Source organism: Miniopterus schreibersii (genome assembly GCF_964146895.1).
Source record: "Miniopterus schreibersii genome assembly, chromosome: 5".
In the NCBI taxonomy this organism is placed as follows: Eukaryota; Metazoa; Chordata; class Mammalia; order Chiroptera; family Miniopteridae; genus Miniopterus; species Miniopterus schreibersii.
Window position 1 is genome coordinate 89,126,071 of NC_138106.1, and position 15,389 is coordinate 89,141,459.

At 43.8% G+C, this 15,389-nt stretch overlaps 1 protein-coding gene across 2 annotated transcripts in view; it reads right to left on the minus strand.

Annotated features, from left to right (window-relative positions):
- PLS1 (plastin 1) overlaps positions 1-15,389 on the minus strand; it is a 104,692-nt gene that overhangs the window by 38,168 nt on the left and 51,135 nt on the right. For both annotated transcript variants that reach the window (XM_081139297.1, XM_081139298.1), the window contains exons 2-5: positions 11,250-11,355; positions 6,387-6,550; positions 2,975-3,104; positions 150-282 (exon numbers count right to left, since the gene is read on the minus strand). In XM_081139297.1, coding sequence (XP_080995423.1) covers positions 150-282; positions 2,975-3,104; positions 6,387-6,550; positions 11,250-11,319 — 497 coding nt within the window. In that variant the 5' untranslated portion in view covers positions 11,320-11,355. The remainder of the gene's footprint in view (positions 1-149; positions 283-2,974; positions 3,105-6,386; positions 6,551-11,249; positions 11,356-15,389) is intronic.

Below are 15,389 nucleotides of genomic sequence, written 5' to 3' on the forward strand. Positions count from 1 at the left end.
TTCTATGTGATATAAACTCTTCAAGACCTAGGTAGCTATGTGTTAAGTAGTTCCAAAAGACAACCGATTTGCTGAATTGTAATTTTCATTGAATGCTCATCAACGGCGACTGTAAGAACATAGCTCCCTCAACCCAGTGCTCAGCTCACCAAAGAAGGATGCCATCTGCAAGGGATTTGAAAAGACTGCCGTCGCTGGGATTCATGGGTATGAGATGCTTACAGTCAGGGTCATTCTCCAGGGCCTTGTTTATCCAGTTAACAAAAGCCACCTTTTCTTCCTCTGAAAACAGAAAATCATAGTAGCAAACCTCATTTCACAAAATTCATTGCACTATCGAAACATTTCTGTTCAAAGATTATAAATGCCAATTACTAAAACTCTAATAAAACACTAAAAGTTTTAAGAAATGGAAAAAGGGGAATTCATTCCACTTTTTCATCTGCTATATTAGGAGGAGTAAGGTATAGATCTTAAATGAACACAATAAATATTCAGTTTTATTCTATAATCTTTCCAAGTATATATTGCTTCTGAGAGCAAAAGAATCAGGTGCTAACCATCAGAGGTCACACACACACACACGGGGACGGGGTGGGGGGAAGAGAGAGAGAGAGATAAAAAGACACAAACATCTACTATTTTTCTTTTGTACACATCATAATGTGCCTTCTAACCTCCTTGCCTCACCATACATCCTCAGGACTTCAAGTCTAGGGATTTAATGATCACTAAGATGCTGTAGCATAATGATAAGATAAAACATAGAGAAGGAAATGCAACATGAGGGAAAGAAACACACCACAGGAGAGAGAAGCAATGCTTTGAAGAATTTAAAAAAAGAAATAATTTCTTCTGGTTGGGGTGAATCAAGAAAAGGCTTTATGGAGAAGGTGCTATTTCAAAGACAGGTTTTCAATGTGTGAAGATGGCAGGGAAAGGGAGGGTGTTCCAGATGCAGAACCAGAAACGAGACACCATTTCACAGCCACCACGATGTTTGTAATGGAGAAAAGGGACAAGTGTGGAGAAAAGTGGAGAAGCTGGAACTTCTATACACTGCTCATGGGAATGGAAAATGGTGCAGACACTTTGGAAAACAGTTTGACAGGTTTATTTAATGCTAAGCAAGAGTTACCATACGACCTGGCAATTCTACCCCTGGGTATATACCTAAGAGAATTCAAGCACATGTCCACAGAAAAATGGAAACACAAATGTTCACGCAGCATCACCATAACAGCCAGAAAGTGGAAACCACCCGAGTGCCTGTCCTCTGGTGGATGGACAAACAGCACTCTCCATAGAACAGGGCATCATTCAGCAACAAAACCCAAGGAAGCACAACAAAGGATGTTCGCAAATATCGTGCCAAAGAAGAAGCCTGTCAGGTAAAAGGCACTACTGTATGATTCTGTTGATATGAAATGTCCAGAACAGGCAGATCTATAGAGACAGGAGGTAGATCAGTGGCTGCCAGAGGCTGGGGGCGGGCGGTGGGCGTGACTGCTAAAGAGCATGGGATTTCTCTTCGGGGTAATTGAAGGGTTCTGGATTAGACAGTGACAATGACTGTACAACTCTGTGAATATACTAAAATCTACTGAACTGTATACTTCAAAAGGGCAAATTTCATGCTATCTCGATTATATCTCAATAAAGCTGTTCTTTATTTTATTTTTAAAGCCATTAAATGTTCTATATCTCGTTCTAGATAGTAGTTACATGGGTGTATTCATATGTAAAAAAATATCAAACCATATACTTAGGAATAGTGCACTTTATGTACTTTACTATGTGTATTTTATACCTTAATAAACAACGAAAAAAAAGGCAGAGTGACAGACATCAGGAACGTGGTTACCTCCAGGGAGGAATAGTTACTGTTCGAGACAGGAGGGGACTACTCAGGAGTCAGAGGTGCTATATCTTGATCTGGGTGGCAGCTACATAGCTGCTACAGGATATGTAGATACACATGTAAAAATTCATGGGGCTGTACACTCAGGATCACAGCACTTTTCTAAATGTATATATTACCTCAATAAAAAGGGTTTTTTTTAAAAAAGGAAGAAGCCTTTTCATTAAAATGGACAGGCAGAAAGTGAGTCAAAAAGCACATACCTTTTCAAAAGTGGAGGTAGCAGCCATAGGCCACTGCCTTCCCCACTAAGCACCCTAGTGGGAAAAGAGGAGGAAACAATGCAACGGGTGGGAGAACGGCGAGCGCGTTACCTGAGGAAAGTCCAGTTAGAAAGGAAGAGAGTCAAGAGGACACTTAACAGTTAGGTCGCAAAGGCAGGAGACGAAAGAAGTTACAGTGAGTTTTTGTTAAAAATCTTAAAATCATGGTTCTAATTATGTTCTGGTAATATGAACGAAGGCCAAAGGCTCTCAGACACCTCCACCCTGAGAGGTGAGCTAACCTGGGGCAAGGCATCTCATCTTGAGTGACTGTGACTCTGGATTTGTCACTAGGCAACAACCCAGTGACCCTATCAGCTCCAGCAATCAGGCTCTGTGCTCTCCAGTCCCACATGCTCGACAGAAGGTGCACCAGGAATCTCAGCTCCCGGACACAGAGGGGAAAGTCCTTGCAACCAACCTCTCCACACAGCCCTAGGGCCAGCCCAAGGGAAACTCACGTCAGGGTGAAAAAGCCGTTCAAAGGTTACGATTAAACAGTCAATGCTGAAAATAAGTAACACTTTTTGTTGCTGCTAATCTCTTTGCTGTGCACTGCACCTGACACATAGTAGGAACTCATTGATTTCTATGACTTTAGGATTTTTCATTCTGATATCTCTGAAATTAAGAAGCATTTCAAATTTGATAGCATGTTATAATTTAGTCTGATTTTCCCTCAACGGTGCACAAAACAATGGTGTGAATTACAATAAATGGCATCTGAGATCTGATGAATATGAGACTTTCTGGATGAATCAATGACCATCGGATGTGGAGTGGAGGTTACCTGAATAGGAGTGCTGTGTGCCTTCACTGGAGATGGACGAGGTTCCTCCAATGGCAGTAATCCCTTCCCTCTTGTTAATTATTTTTCGGAATGTTTGGCTGATGTCTTTGCTTTTTAACTCTTGCATTAGCTGGAATGGGATAAAAGTAAAACTGAGCCTTGATCAGATAATCATAAAAACCTCGTGACATGAAGGAAAATGATTTAGACTTCTTTATTTATTTGGAATAACATCAAAATAAATACTAACCAGGTATTCTTGCACCTATTGCTTGTGTTCACAGATAATTCACATGTCATTTTACCAACAACACAAAATGGACAAATGTTTGCATCCCAACCACTAGAAAAAATTTTATTATAATTAATGCTGACCAGCTATTTCAAGCCAGAACTCACCCATGTGGCCGGCTACTTTTCAGCCCTTGAATATTAAATGAAAGCATCTGAATAAACTTAAATGTCATATCTTTATTTTGTCATATCTTATATTTATATTACCATATTGAAATTAAACATATTGCATATATTTTAATATTTTTAAATATTTTATTTATTTTTTAAAATATTTTTTGAGTGTGATATGTTGTATAACATGTATCTTACATGCAATGGTACTAAACAAGTTTTACATACATATTGTATTTCACTACACTTTCCCTTAGAAGAACATTCTTTACATGCCCTAGTGAGATTTTTTTTTTACCGCTGGTTACTATTTTTTGTAAAACATGGTCTTTTAAAACTTCTGCTGTAATGAAAGACGGATGGAAAGAATTAGATGTAGCCCAGCCCGCGTGGCTCAGCGGTTGCGCGTCGACCTGGGATCCAGGAGATCGCGGTTCGATTCCCGGTCAGGGCACAGGCCCGGCTGCGGCTCGACCCCCAGCAGGGGGCGCGCAGGAGGCGGCCGATCAGTGGCTCTCATCATTGATGTTTCCACCTCTCCCTCTCCCTTCCCCCCTCTGAGATCAATAAAGATATACTGAAAAAGAAAAAGGAAGCATCAGACGCATCTCTCGCGCTGGAGATACTGACGGGCTGAGAAAGCGGCGGCCTAGAGCAGCGGAGGGACGCGCGGCGCGGGCGGGCCGGCTCCTGCCGCCCGCAGGCCTTAAACGGCGCGCGCTGACATTCTTCTTCTAGACTTGCCATGATCTTTGCGCGCAAACTAAAGCATAACTAACTCCATGACAGGGTTTATGTTTCTTTTTTTTAATCCTCACCTGAGGACATGCTTAGAGAGGGGCAGAGAGAACCCTCCATCGAATGCCTTCCACGTGCGCCCGACGGGGACAAACCCGGAGACCCGGCGCGCCCTGGCCGGGATGGAAACGGCCTTTTCGTGCCCAGGGCACCACTAAACCAACCGGGCGCACGGGCCGGGCCCGTGGCAGAGCTGAAAGGCCTTAATGAAGGTGTTTCCCTGTCCGCACATCTCAGTGTCCACGAGCCGGCGTCGGTCAGCCCGCTCCTGTGGGAAGCGGCAGCGGCTGAGAGAAACACTCGGACCCTCTCTCCTGGGCTTGCCGGGGTCAGCCCGCTGGGTCAGCCGGCTCTCCAGGCAGCAGCCGGCTGAGATCTAGCATGCAGATCTGACCGCGCCCCGCGCTCGGGTCCTCCGTCACCGGCTTACCGCTGCTCCTAGGCTAGGAGGGGCGCCCGACCGACGGGACCACCCGCCACGAGCCGGACTCCGCCCCCCCAGCCAGACTCCGCCCCCCAGCCAGACTCCGCCCCCCAGCCAGACTCCGCCCCTCGCTCGTTTCCTCCGTCACCAGCTTACCGCTGCTCCTAGGCTAGGAGGGGCGCCCTGCCCACGGACCGACCCCTGAGCCGGACTCCACCCCCCCAGCCAGACTCCGCCCCCCAGCCGGACTCCGCCCCCCCAGCCGGACTCCGCCCCCGAGCCAGACTCCACCCCGAGCCGGACTCCGCCCCCCAGCCGGACTCCGCCCCCCAGCCAGACTCCGCCCCGAGCCGGACTCCGCCCCTTGCTCGGTTCCTCCGTCACCAGCTTACCGCTGCTCCTAGGCTAGGAGGGGCGCCCTGCCCACGGACCGACCCCCGATCCGGACTCCGCCCCCCCAGCCAGACTCCGCCCCGATCCGGACTCCGCCCCGATCCGGACTCCGCCCCAAGCCAGACTCCGCCCCAAGCCAGACTCCGCCCCTCGCCGCCCCGCCCCGAGCCGGACTCCGCCCCTCGCCAGACTCCGCCCCTCGCCAGACTCCGCCCCTCACTAGACTCCGCCCCTCGCCAGACTCCGCCCCTCGCCGCCCCGCCCCGAGCTCTGCCAGCGCAGCCCCCGCCGGCGCCGCCGTTCCTCCCCCTCCAGCCCTTCTCCGGTTGCCCGCCCTCCCTAAGACCTCGCCCAGTCCTACGGCCTCGGGCGCCTCCCGGGTCCCGGTCCTCCCGCCTCCCCACCGCCCTCAGTTCTCCTGCAGTCACCTCTCAGGGGCCTGCCCCGCCGTCACGGCCGGTCAGTTCTCGTCTCCCCGCCAAGCCCAGCCGGGCCAATGTGTGCTTAACGGATGAAGAATGTAGAACCCGACAGCTTACATTCGTAAATGTTTATTTACTTGTATTCACGGTTCTGTTTTTCCAACGAAAATGGTCACGGTGGTGCCCATGGGAAGGCGGAGCAGCCCGCTCGCTGCCAGCTGCCCCGGGCAACCCCCCGTCACCTTTCATGCCCGGAGGTTTGAGATACACAGTCTTCAATATTTGGTTCTAAAACCTATTTTTCTTTTATTGGTTGAGTCCTACATTATTTTTCATATTGTCTAGTTCCCTGGGCCGTGAGGCAGTTTAACAAGGACACAACGCTATCAGACTGGCATCCAGGTTTACCTGGCGGCCCTTGCTGAAATGGAAGGTGCAGCTGGTTACACGGAGATCACCAGTTTCTAGAAGGCACCGCAGCTATTTCAGTTCAAAAAAGATTCCACTCCTTACGGCCAAATACTAGCATATTAAATGTTCTGCATACAGAGACCGTCAGCAAGCAACACGCTTTCACCGGGCGTGAACCGTCACGGTTCTGCAAGCGGACTTCCACCCCAGCCACCTGCCAGGGATTTTCTCTTTTGTTTTATTACTTATTCGCGCACGTTGTCGTCATCATCAATTTTTTTGAGAAACACCAATGATGAGAGTGACTGCTCGGCCGCCTCCTGCGCGGCCCCCGCGGGACGGAGCCCGCAGCCCGGGCTGTGCCCTGACCGGAACGAACCGCGGTCTCCCGGGTCGCGGGCGATGCTCACCCCGAGGCCCGCGGCCGGGCGGCGTCATCAGTTTTAAAGCAGCGCTTTCTCTGGTCTCTGCAGCCATATTTAACCAAAGAGACAATGACAGTATTAAAAGTCTCAAGGCAGTATGATCAGCAGCCAGGAGAGGATTAATTACTTACAGACACAAATTCTTCAAAACTGATTTTGCCGTCTTTGTTGTTGTCAGCAACTGCTAGAATTTTCTCCACGATCTCGCGCACTTTGTAGCCAGGCAGAGGGAGGCTTGCTTCCTTAAACAGGTCCTGAAGCTCGTAGTCGCTGACATACCCGCTGTTGTCGATGTCTGTGAGACACATTGAGAGCTGTCAGTGCCAGCTTCCCCCGGTTGCAGGGGTGCGCTCAGAGGGCTGCTGGGCGCATTCCCAGGCAGGCAGACCTTTCGGTGTGTTTCACAAGAGGCAGTGCTCTTCTCCTGCACCCGAACTGTACGAGGTAGTCTATACACTTCATAAAAAACTCCTATTTAAGTGGATCTTTCCCCCTGGGTTTAGGACTACCGTACGCATTTTAAGTGCATAGTACAAACACTGCCCCAACAGATGAAAACTCAGGTTTAGCACATGACTAAGCTTCAAAGAAGTGACTAAGTATTGGGAAGTCTCAGATACCTAGAAGAAATACAGCATCAATGGTCAGGAAGGAACACCCGCCAGCATTTAACTTCTTCACGGAATTTACAGAAGGGGTCCGTGGGACCCACACTTCACATAAACTATGTATGTGTAAAATACACATACAGCATTTCTGGCCTACATGTGGAGTTCTGTTTCAGGTGTTAATAATTCACTACTTCTTCATAATGTATTGATGATACCACTATGTGGGCTGAATCACGTTGGATGCTATTTTGAGTTTAAGTGTTCAAGAAATAACTTCACACCTACTTAGACTTTTGGAAGTAGGTTCCCTGGCATTTTCATGTCATCACTGAGATGCCCTCCCCTAGGTTTTCCCTAGAGACTGCATGTCACTTGTTGACACAGAACAAAAGTGACACAAAACACTTCTGCCCAGAGTTGGCAACAAAACTCGAGTGTTTGGTTGGTTGCCTGGATCTACCTTGTGTGGGCTCTCATGGCTCATTTGGTAGCAGTGGCTTTGGTTCATATATTTCTTTTTCCTCTTAGTAAAAGATCTTCCCTCATTATACCTGAATTAATGATAAAGACGGAAACTTTTAAAGTCTCATGCACAAGTTTTAGAATTAATGCTGTTCAGAGCAATGAAAAATTTCTAAACTAGTATCTACCAATAACCAAAATATTGCTGTATCTCAGAAGTCAATTCGCAAGCTAAATTACTGCTTGATACTGCAATAATTAATACTGCTTTCTGTGAATTCAGACCAAAATTCATTATTTAGTATATCCTCGGCTCAGAATTGTTTCCTACAATTCTGAAATGGAAAAACAGACGAGGCTGGCTTACATCTATACCAGCACTGTGGTGGGGAGTATTTTAAAATAAACAAGAGCCCTGGCCAGGTGGCTCAGTTGGCTGGAGCACTGTCCCATCCACCAAAAGGTTGCAGGGCATATATTTAGGTTGTGGGTTCAGTCCCCAGTCAGGGCATGTACAGGAGGCAACTGACTGATGTTTCTCTCTGTGTCTGTCTCTCTGTCTCTCTCTGTCTCTCTCTCTTTCAAAATCAATAAACATATCCTCCGGTGAGGGTTAAAATAAATAAATAAAATATTGAAAAATATAAACAGGGTTCAGGAAAAGTTATTTGGCCACTAATCATCATGCTAAACTAACAAGAACAGTTAAAAGTTAGGGATCTAAAGACAGAAAGATGTGTGTGCTTAAATCCCAGCTCCATCCCTATGACCTCTGTGGTTTGGGTATGTTGTGACAAGAAAAATAGATACCTTTTTATAAGCATATATTCTGTGCCAAGATTTGTTAAGACCTTGACTTACCTTATTTCATGAAATCCTTACAACCCTGAGTTAGTTATACTAATCTAATTTTAAAAATGAGGAAATCAAGGCTTAGATTAAATAACCATGAAGATCACATTTTCAGAAAAAACAAGACTTCCCTACAACTCAATAACAACAAAAAACAACTGACCTTATTTAAAAATGGGCAAAGATACAGAGATATAAAGTACAGCACATGGAATATAGCCAAGAATATTGTAAGAACTATGTACGGTGTCAGGTGGTGCTGGAAATATTGAGGGGAACACTTTGTAAAGTATATGACTGTCTAATCCCTATGTTGTACATCTGAAACTAACACAAAATAATAATGAATATAAACTGTAATTAAAAATAAATTTTAAAAAATTAAAATTTTTAAAAATGGGCAAAAGACTTAAACAGACATTACTCTCAAGAAGATACACAAACAGCCAATAAGCACATAAAAAGATGCTCAACACCACTAATTATTATGGAAATGCAAATCAAAACCACAATGAGATACCCCTTCACACTCATGAGGATGGCTATTAAAAACAGAACAGAAAAGAACGGTGTTGGCAGGGATTTGAAGAAATTGCGAGCCTAGTTCATTGCTGGTGGGAATATAAAATAGTGCAGCCACCATGGAAAACAGTATAGTGATTCCTCACAAAATTCAACAAAAGCCCATCCAGGGTGGCTCAGCGGTGGAGCATCGACCTAGGATCCCGGAGATCGGGGTTCGATTCCCGGTCAGGGCACATGCCCGGGTTGAGGGCTCCATCCCCAGTTGGGGGCGTGCAGGAGGCAGCCGATCAGTGACTCTCTCATCACTGATGTTTCTCTCTCTCTCTCCCTCCCTCCCTCCCTCTTTCTCTCTCTCCCTCCCTCCCTGCCACCCTCCCTCCCTCTTTCTCTCTCTCCCTCCCTCCCTCCCTCCCTCTTTCTCTCTCTCTCTAAAAGAAAAAATTAAGGAAATTCTGACACATGCTATGACATAGATCAACCTTGAAGACATTATGCTAAGTGAAATAAGCCATTCACAAAAAAAATATTCTGTGACTGCACTTGTATTAGGTACTTAGAGTGGCCAAGTTCATACAGACAGACGGTAGAACGGCAGTAGTCCTAGCGGGGCTGGGGCGAAGAGAGTCAGTACTTAATGGGTTTAGTGACAGTGTGGGAAGATTTGCTCCAGAGATCGACGGTGGTGATGACTGCATAATGTGAATGTCCTTACCACCACCGGGTGGCAAATTCTCAGATTATTTTACCACAATTAAAAAAATAAGACAGGAGTATTTTAATCCCCCACTTCTCCCTAGAGACCCCAAAACATCCCATCTAGTTTAGTTGGACGGCCTCTGAGAAAAGTTTGTTGGTACAACAAATAAACAGAGGGATTACTGAGTTTACAAGCAGCAATTTACCTTGTAAATAAAGTAAGCAAGTATATATTCTGCTACTGTTAGCACTTCTCTCACACAAAGCAAGTTATCTTGCTGTCAGAATTGTTCCATCAATGAATTATTTATTTTAAATATCACTAAGTACTACAGGATTATATGTCCACGAGTCATAAAGATTAAAGTGGGCATGCTAAACAAAGAAAATAGATTATGAATTCATTTATTTTACTAAGACCTAAGCAGCATTTTTCTTCAAGCTACTAAACTGCACCTATAAAATCACAGAAATGCCAAACTAAAGCAATACATTTTTATTACTTCCTCTATTTCAATGCTCAAAATGAGCAGAATATTCCAACAATTGCCTACTTTCTGTCTTGAAAAGACTCTGGGCACTGCATACAAAACCCTATAATATTTATTTTTAACAATGATGTTTTAGAAATCATACCATACTCATACAATGCCCTAATGACAACTACATGGTGCCCAAAACAAAGACAAGGCCAAGGTTAAGGTGTGCCCTGTGGGCCTCGTCCAGCCACCTTGCAGACTGGATTCTGAAAGTTTGAGTTACCCTGGAGACAGCTATCCGGGGCGCAGAGGAGGGGCCCAGAGAGCTGTCGAGCTCACTTTATTTCAGAGCAATGATTCGTAAGTCATAAGCTTCCTGAGAGCTTGACTTTTTTTTTAAGAGCTTTTTTTTTTTTTAACCTTACATCATTTTTTTTGTATTGGGCTCCAAAACTCGTCCTGCACTGCATTTCATCTACATTAGTTTTCGTCATTATTCAGCAGGTTTGGGAGAAGTCTAAGCACAAAACTGTGCTTACTCTGTCTGCCCTGGTCTACCGTCCGGCTGCTCCCGCCTGCACTGGAGAAGGGGCTGCTGAGGAAGGGCAAAGGCTGGTGGCGTCAGCATCCCGAAGTCTACGGCTGCTCAGCTTTCAGTGGGCTCACCTTCCGCTTGCATGCAGACTAGAGCAAAGTGTGGTATTTATAGTCTCCTGGTTTGTCACAGGTTGCTAAGAGCAAAATGCAGAAAATCACAACCCAACAGAGTATGAGGGGATTTTGGGGGGGGGGGGGGGAATAACATAAAAATTATTACTAAAATGATAATCTTATAAAGACAAAACATTGAATGGCTTTAAAAAGTGAAAGAAGAAAAATAGGACATAATGACCTTTAAAAACAACACTAAAATTTTTTAAAATTATGCACGAGGGAACTGGAAAATAAGCCATATGGCTTTTAAAAAGAATATTAAGATTTTAGAATATTCTACATGAAGTGAAAAAGTATTATTGTTAATGACAAACACAAAGAGGCCAGAGTTCAGTTTGAAGACAAGGAAGTGTTTCTATATTTTGTCTCTGTAATGAGGATATCATGTTAAGCATATTCAATTACACTGTCATTCATTAACCTGGATTATTCTCTGCAAAGAAATGATCAAAGAATTGAAAGTACAATTGTCCTAGAAACTCAAGCCTAGTAGCAGTTTATCTTTCAGAAAGAATCCAGTGAAACCTAGATAGAAAAAAAAGGAATAAATCTCAGGGTACATGGGTGGTGGTCGAAGCAATAAAGGCATTGCTCTGTTCCTGGAAGTCTGATACCCACAGAAGAGCGGCACCCGTGTAGTTTCTCTCAAGCGTACCTATCTTATTGAAGGCTTCCTGCAGCTCCTCCAGCTCCTCCCGAGAAATCGTGGTGGTGCTGTTTTCCATCTCTGGACAGGAAAGACTACCTTCAGTTCTTTATACCTAAAAAAAGCAATGTTATAAAAAGAGCCTTTTAGAAACATTTATCTAAGCAAAACAGAGTCCGCAGGCAATAAAATATCTAGAAGGAATCACCTGAGAGATCTGGCTGACTAGGAAGAAACAGAAATAGATCCCCGGGAAAGGAACTCCTGTTTTTCACGCCCTGTGCTATTTCTTCATAACCCGTATAACTTTCATTTACATTTTACTCTGATATTTCAGTAAAATATGCACTTCAGGTTTGAGAGAAGTGTAGCATTTGCTAACATAAAGGAAGAGATCAGAAAGCAAAATTTAACACATGAACCATGTCCACAAATAGAATCCAGGAGAAGAGTCTGAGCGTCTGAAATGTAGCTTGTGGCTTTCAGGCTCAGCCTCACAATACTGGGCCACTGCCTCCAACTCTCCCTTCCCCTGGGTGAGGTCCTCCCCGGATATGGGGGGTCCCTTCTTACTCTGAGCAAGTGATACAAACTAAAAGAAAAAAATTCTGTAAAATTGAGCTGTAAGAAAAGCAAACAGGTAGAAGTCATTGTAGAAAGTAATTGATAACATATGCCCCAATCAGAAAATTAGCCTCGGTGGTATAGTAGTGAGCACAGCTGCCTTCCAAAACATAACATTAAAATTACCCATAATCTCACTATACAGAAATATCAACTTGTGTCATTGAATTATCTACAGCTATCTGTTCTATTTTTCAAGTACATGTATACCTTTTTAAGGGGTGAAAAATGTGAGTATACATTATAATTTTTTTGCCCGAATACATTGTATGTTTCCATGATCTTTATCAATACATTATTTAATGGTCACATATTACTACCTCATAACTTATTTGGTAAATCTCTTGTTTCAGGGTAATTCATACCTTGCAATATTTCATTATAAACAATGCTGTAATGAAGATGCTTGGAGGTCAAAAACTGCACATATCCATGTTTATTTCTGTAAGCTATATACCTCAGGGGGAATGACATTCTTAAGGCTTCGTACATGTAGCAGGGAGACTCTTTTTTAAAGTGACTTAGTGGTTTGGCTATTAAACGGGCAGCTAAAGACGAATAGGAATCATACTGCCTTCCTCTAGGCACACCTACTGCGTAAGAGTCAATGCCCATTCCTCCGTGCACACCTACTGCGTGAGTCAATGCCCATTCCTCTATGCACACCTACTGCGTGAATGTCAATACCCATTCCTCTATGCACACCTACTGCATCACAGTTAATGCCCATTCCTCTATGCACACCTACTGTGTGAGAGTCAATGCCCATTCCTCTATGCACACCTACTGCGTCAGAGTTAATGCCCATTCCTCCATGCACACCTACTGCGTCAGAGTTAATGCCATTCCTCTACGCACACCTTCTGCGTGAGAGTCAATGCCCATTCCTCTATGCACACCTACTGCGTGAGTCAATGCCCAATCCTCCATGCACACCTACTGCGTCAGAGTTAATGCCCATTCCTCTATGCACACCTATTGCGTCAGAGTCAATGCCCATTCCTCTATGCACACCTACTGCGTGAGTCAATGCCCAATCCTCCATGCACACCTACTGCGTCAGAGTCAATGCCCATTCCTCTATGCACACCTACCGCGTGAGAGTCAATGCCCATTCCTCTATGCACACCTACTGCGTGAGTATTAATGCCCATTCCTCTATGCACACCTACTGCGTCAGAGGTAATGCCCATTCCTCTGTGCACACCTACTGCGTCAGAGTTAATGCCCATTCCTCCATGCACACCTACTGCGTGAGAGTCAATGCCCATTCCTCCGTGCACACCTACTGCATCAGAGTCAATGCCCATTCCTCCGTGCACACCTACTGCGTCAGAGTTAATGCCCATTCCTCCGTGCACAGCTACTGCGTCAGAGTCAATGCCCATTCCTCTATGCAGACCTACTGCGTCAGAGTCAATGCCCATTCCTCTATGCACACCTACTGCGTGAGAGTTAATGCCCATTCCTCTATGCATACCTACTGCGCGACAGTTAATGCCCATTCCTCCGTGCACACCTACTGCGTCAGAGGTAATGCCATTCCTCCGTGCACACCTACTGCTTCAGAGGTAATGCCCATTCCTCCGTGCACACCTACTGCGTCAGAGTTAATACGCATTTCAGAAACTAGGTAAAAACGGGTGTTTTGTAAGGTAACAAGAACTCAAGCTAAATTACTTTTTTTATACACTTATATTTGTATAATTGGTTCAACATCATCCCTAAACATTTGTAACTTTTCAGGGAAATAACTTCTAAAATAATTTATGCATTAAAAAATTTCACTCATCGTTTAAAAATCCTATGAAGTTGTGCGGCGTTCGCGGGGTATGGCTCATGTGTCATCTGTAAGCTGTACAGCAACTTGTTTAGTGTTCTTGGTGTTCCATCTTTTACAGCTATTCTGATCCTGGTTCTAATTAAATGTGTAATTAAATCTTTTAGTTTTAAAATATATATTCCATTGCCCACTATTTGAGTCTAAACTGGTTTTTGTGTTCTTTCTAAACTTTTTTTTTTTTATCTGAAAAAGTCACGTCAGTGGAGTAAGAAAAAGTGGTAAATGGAACTTATCTTACTCCCCAGAAGCAGTTTCTTACACCTTAGCATTAAACATCCACATTTTACTGACGTCTCACTTTTAAAATGTTTTACTATATTTAAGACTATTTACAGGCAAACTTATTTTCTATTGAAAGAGGTTAAGCAGTCCTTTCAGGGTTTACAAACACAACCCCCAGGGGCTGCAAAGGCTAATTCTGCCGGTTGGCTTTGAGCCTCTGCGGTTTTGGTCACGTCATCCTCCATACTTTTCCTATATTCAAAACGGTTTCTATCCCTTGCCTCGAGTTTGAAAAGTAGTAGTCTAATTTTAGAATTCGCACTCCACAGGAAGTCTGCAAATTCAAGGTCCTTGTGTTGACCTTGAACACCTGGGGTTCTACCATTTGTGCAAGCCTATTCAAATTCACGTCATTTGTTAATTACATAAAAAATTTTCCTCTACCATAACCAAGCAAAGCCAGCACATAAGCTTACTGAACAAGCAATTACCCATATTTCTTATCTTTAAATCTTTGTTTTTATAAGAAATTGTTTTGAGTCCTTTGGTATTTAAATGAAACAAACAGAAAAATATACAAAATCTGCATGATATACTCTTGAAAGAATAAAGCAAGGTGCAGAAAAGTAAGCACAGTGGGGCAAAAGGGAGCTGTGTCAGGCACATGTTTATAAACCGTTTTTGGAACAGGAAAAAGCTAACACTGATGGCCTCTCTGGGGGAAATGGGGGATTGGAGACAGAGTAGGAAAGGGGCTTACTTTTCATTATATACCTTCTTAGTCATTTAAATATATATATATATATGTTTTTATTGATTTCAGAGAGAGGGAGAGAGCTAGAAACATCAATGATGAGAGTCAGTGATCGGCTGCCTCCTGCACCTCCCCAGTGGGATGGAGCCCACAACCTGGGCATGTGCCCCGAATAGGAATTGAACCATTACCTCCTGGTTCATAGGTCAATATTCAACCACTGAGCCATGCTGGCCAGGCCTCTTATTCATTTTTAAAAAATATAAACCCACTAAAGATAACTGAAAACAACACAGTTAATTGTAGGAAAACACTAAAAAAATTAAATAAATACTAATGATCTGAAGGTACATGTTATTGAATGCTGATAATGATAAGCTTACATACATATGAGTACCTATATATGTTACAATTTTAAAGAAGAGCACATATATTTCATTACAAAGAAAATATGATTGTGATTAAAATAGTGAAATAATCGGTAACTTTCCACAAAGGCATGAAGAGTGGACAGTAGAGTGGGAAATATGTTGCCTCTTTACAAGTACAGACTCACGCATAAATATGTAATATCAATATTTGTCTGAGTTTTTGCAAAGTTGTGATAATGTTATGATTCTTCAAAACCTAAGTGCAGTATATGGTGTGCCTTACCAGGCATTTTTACATAGCACAATAAACTTACAGCAATGTATACTGTTGCCTA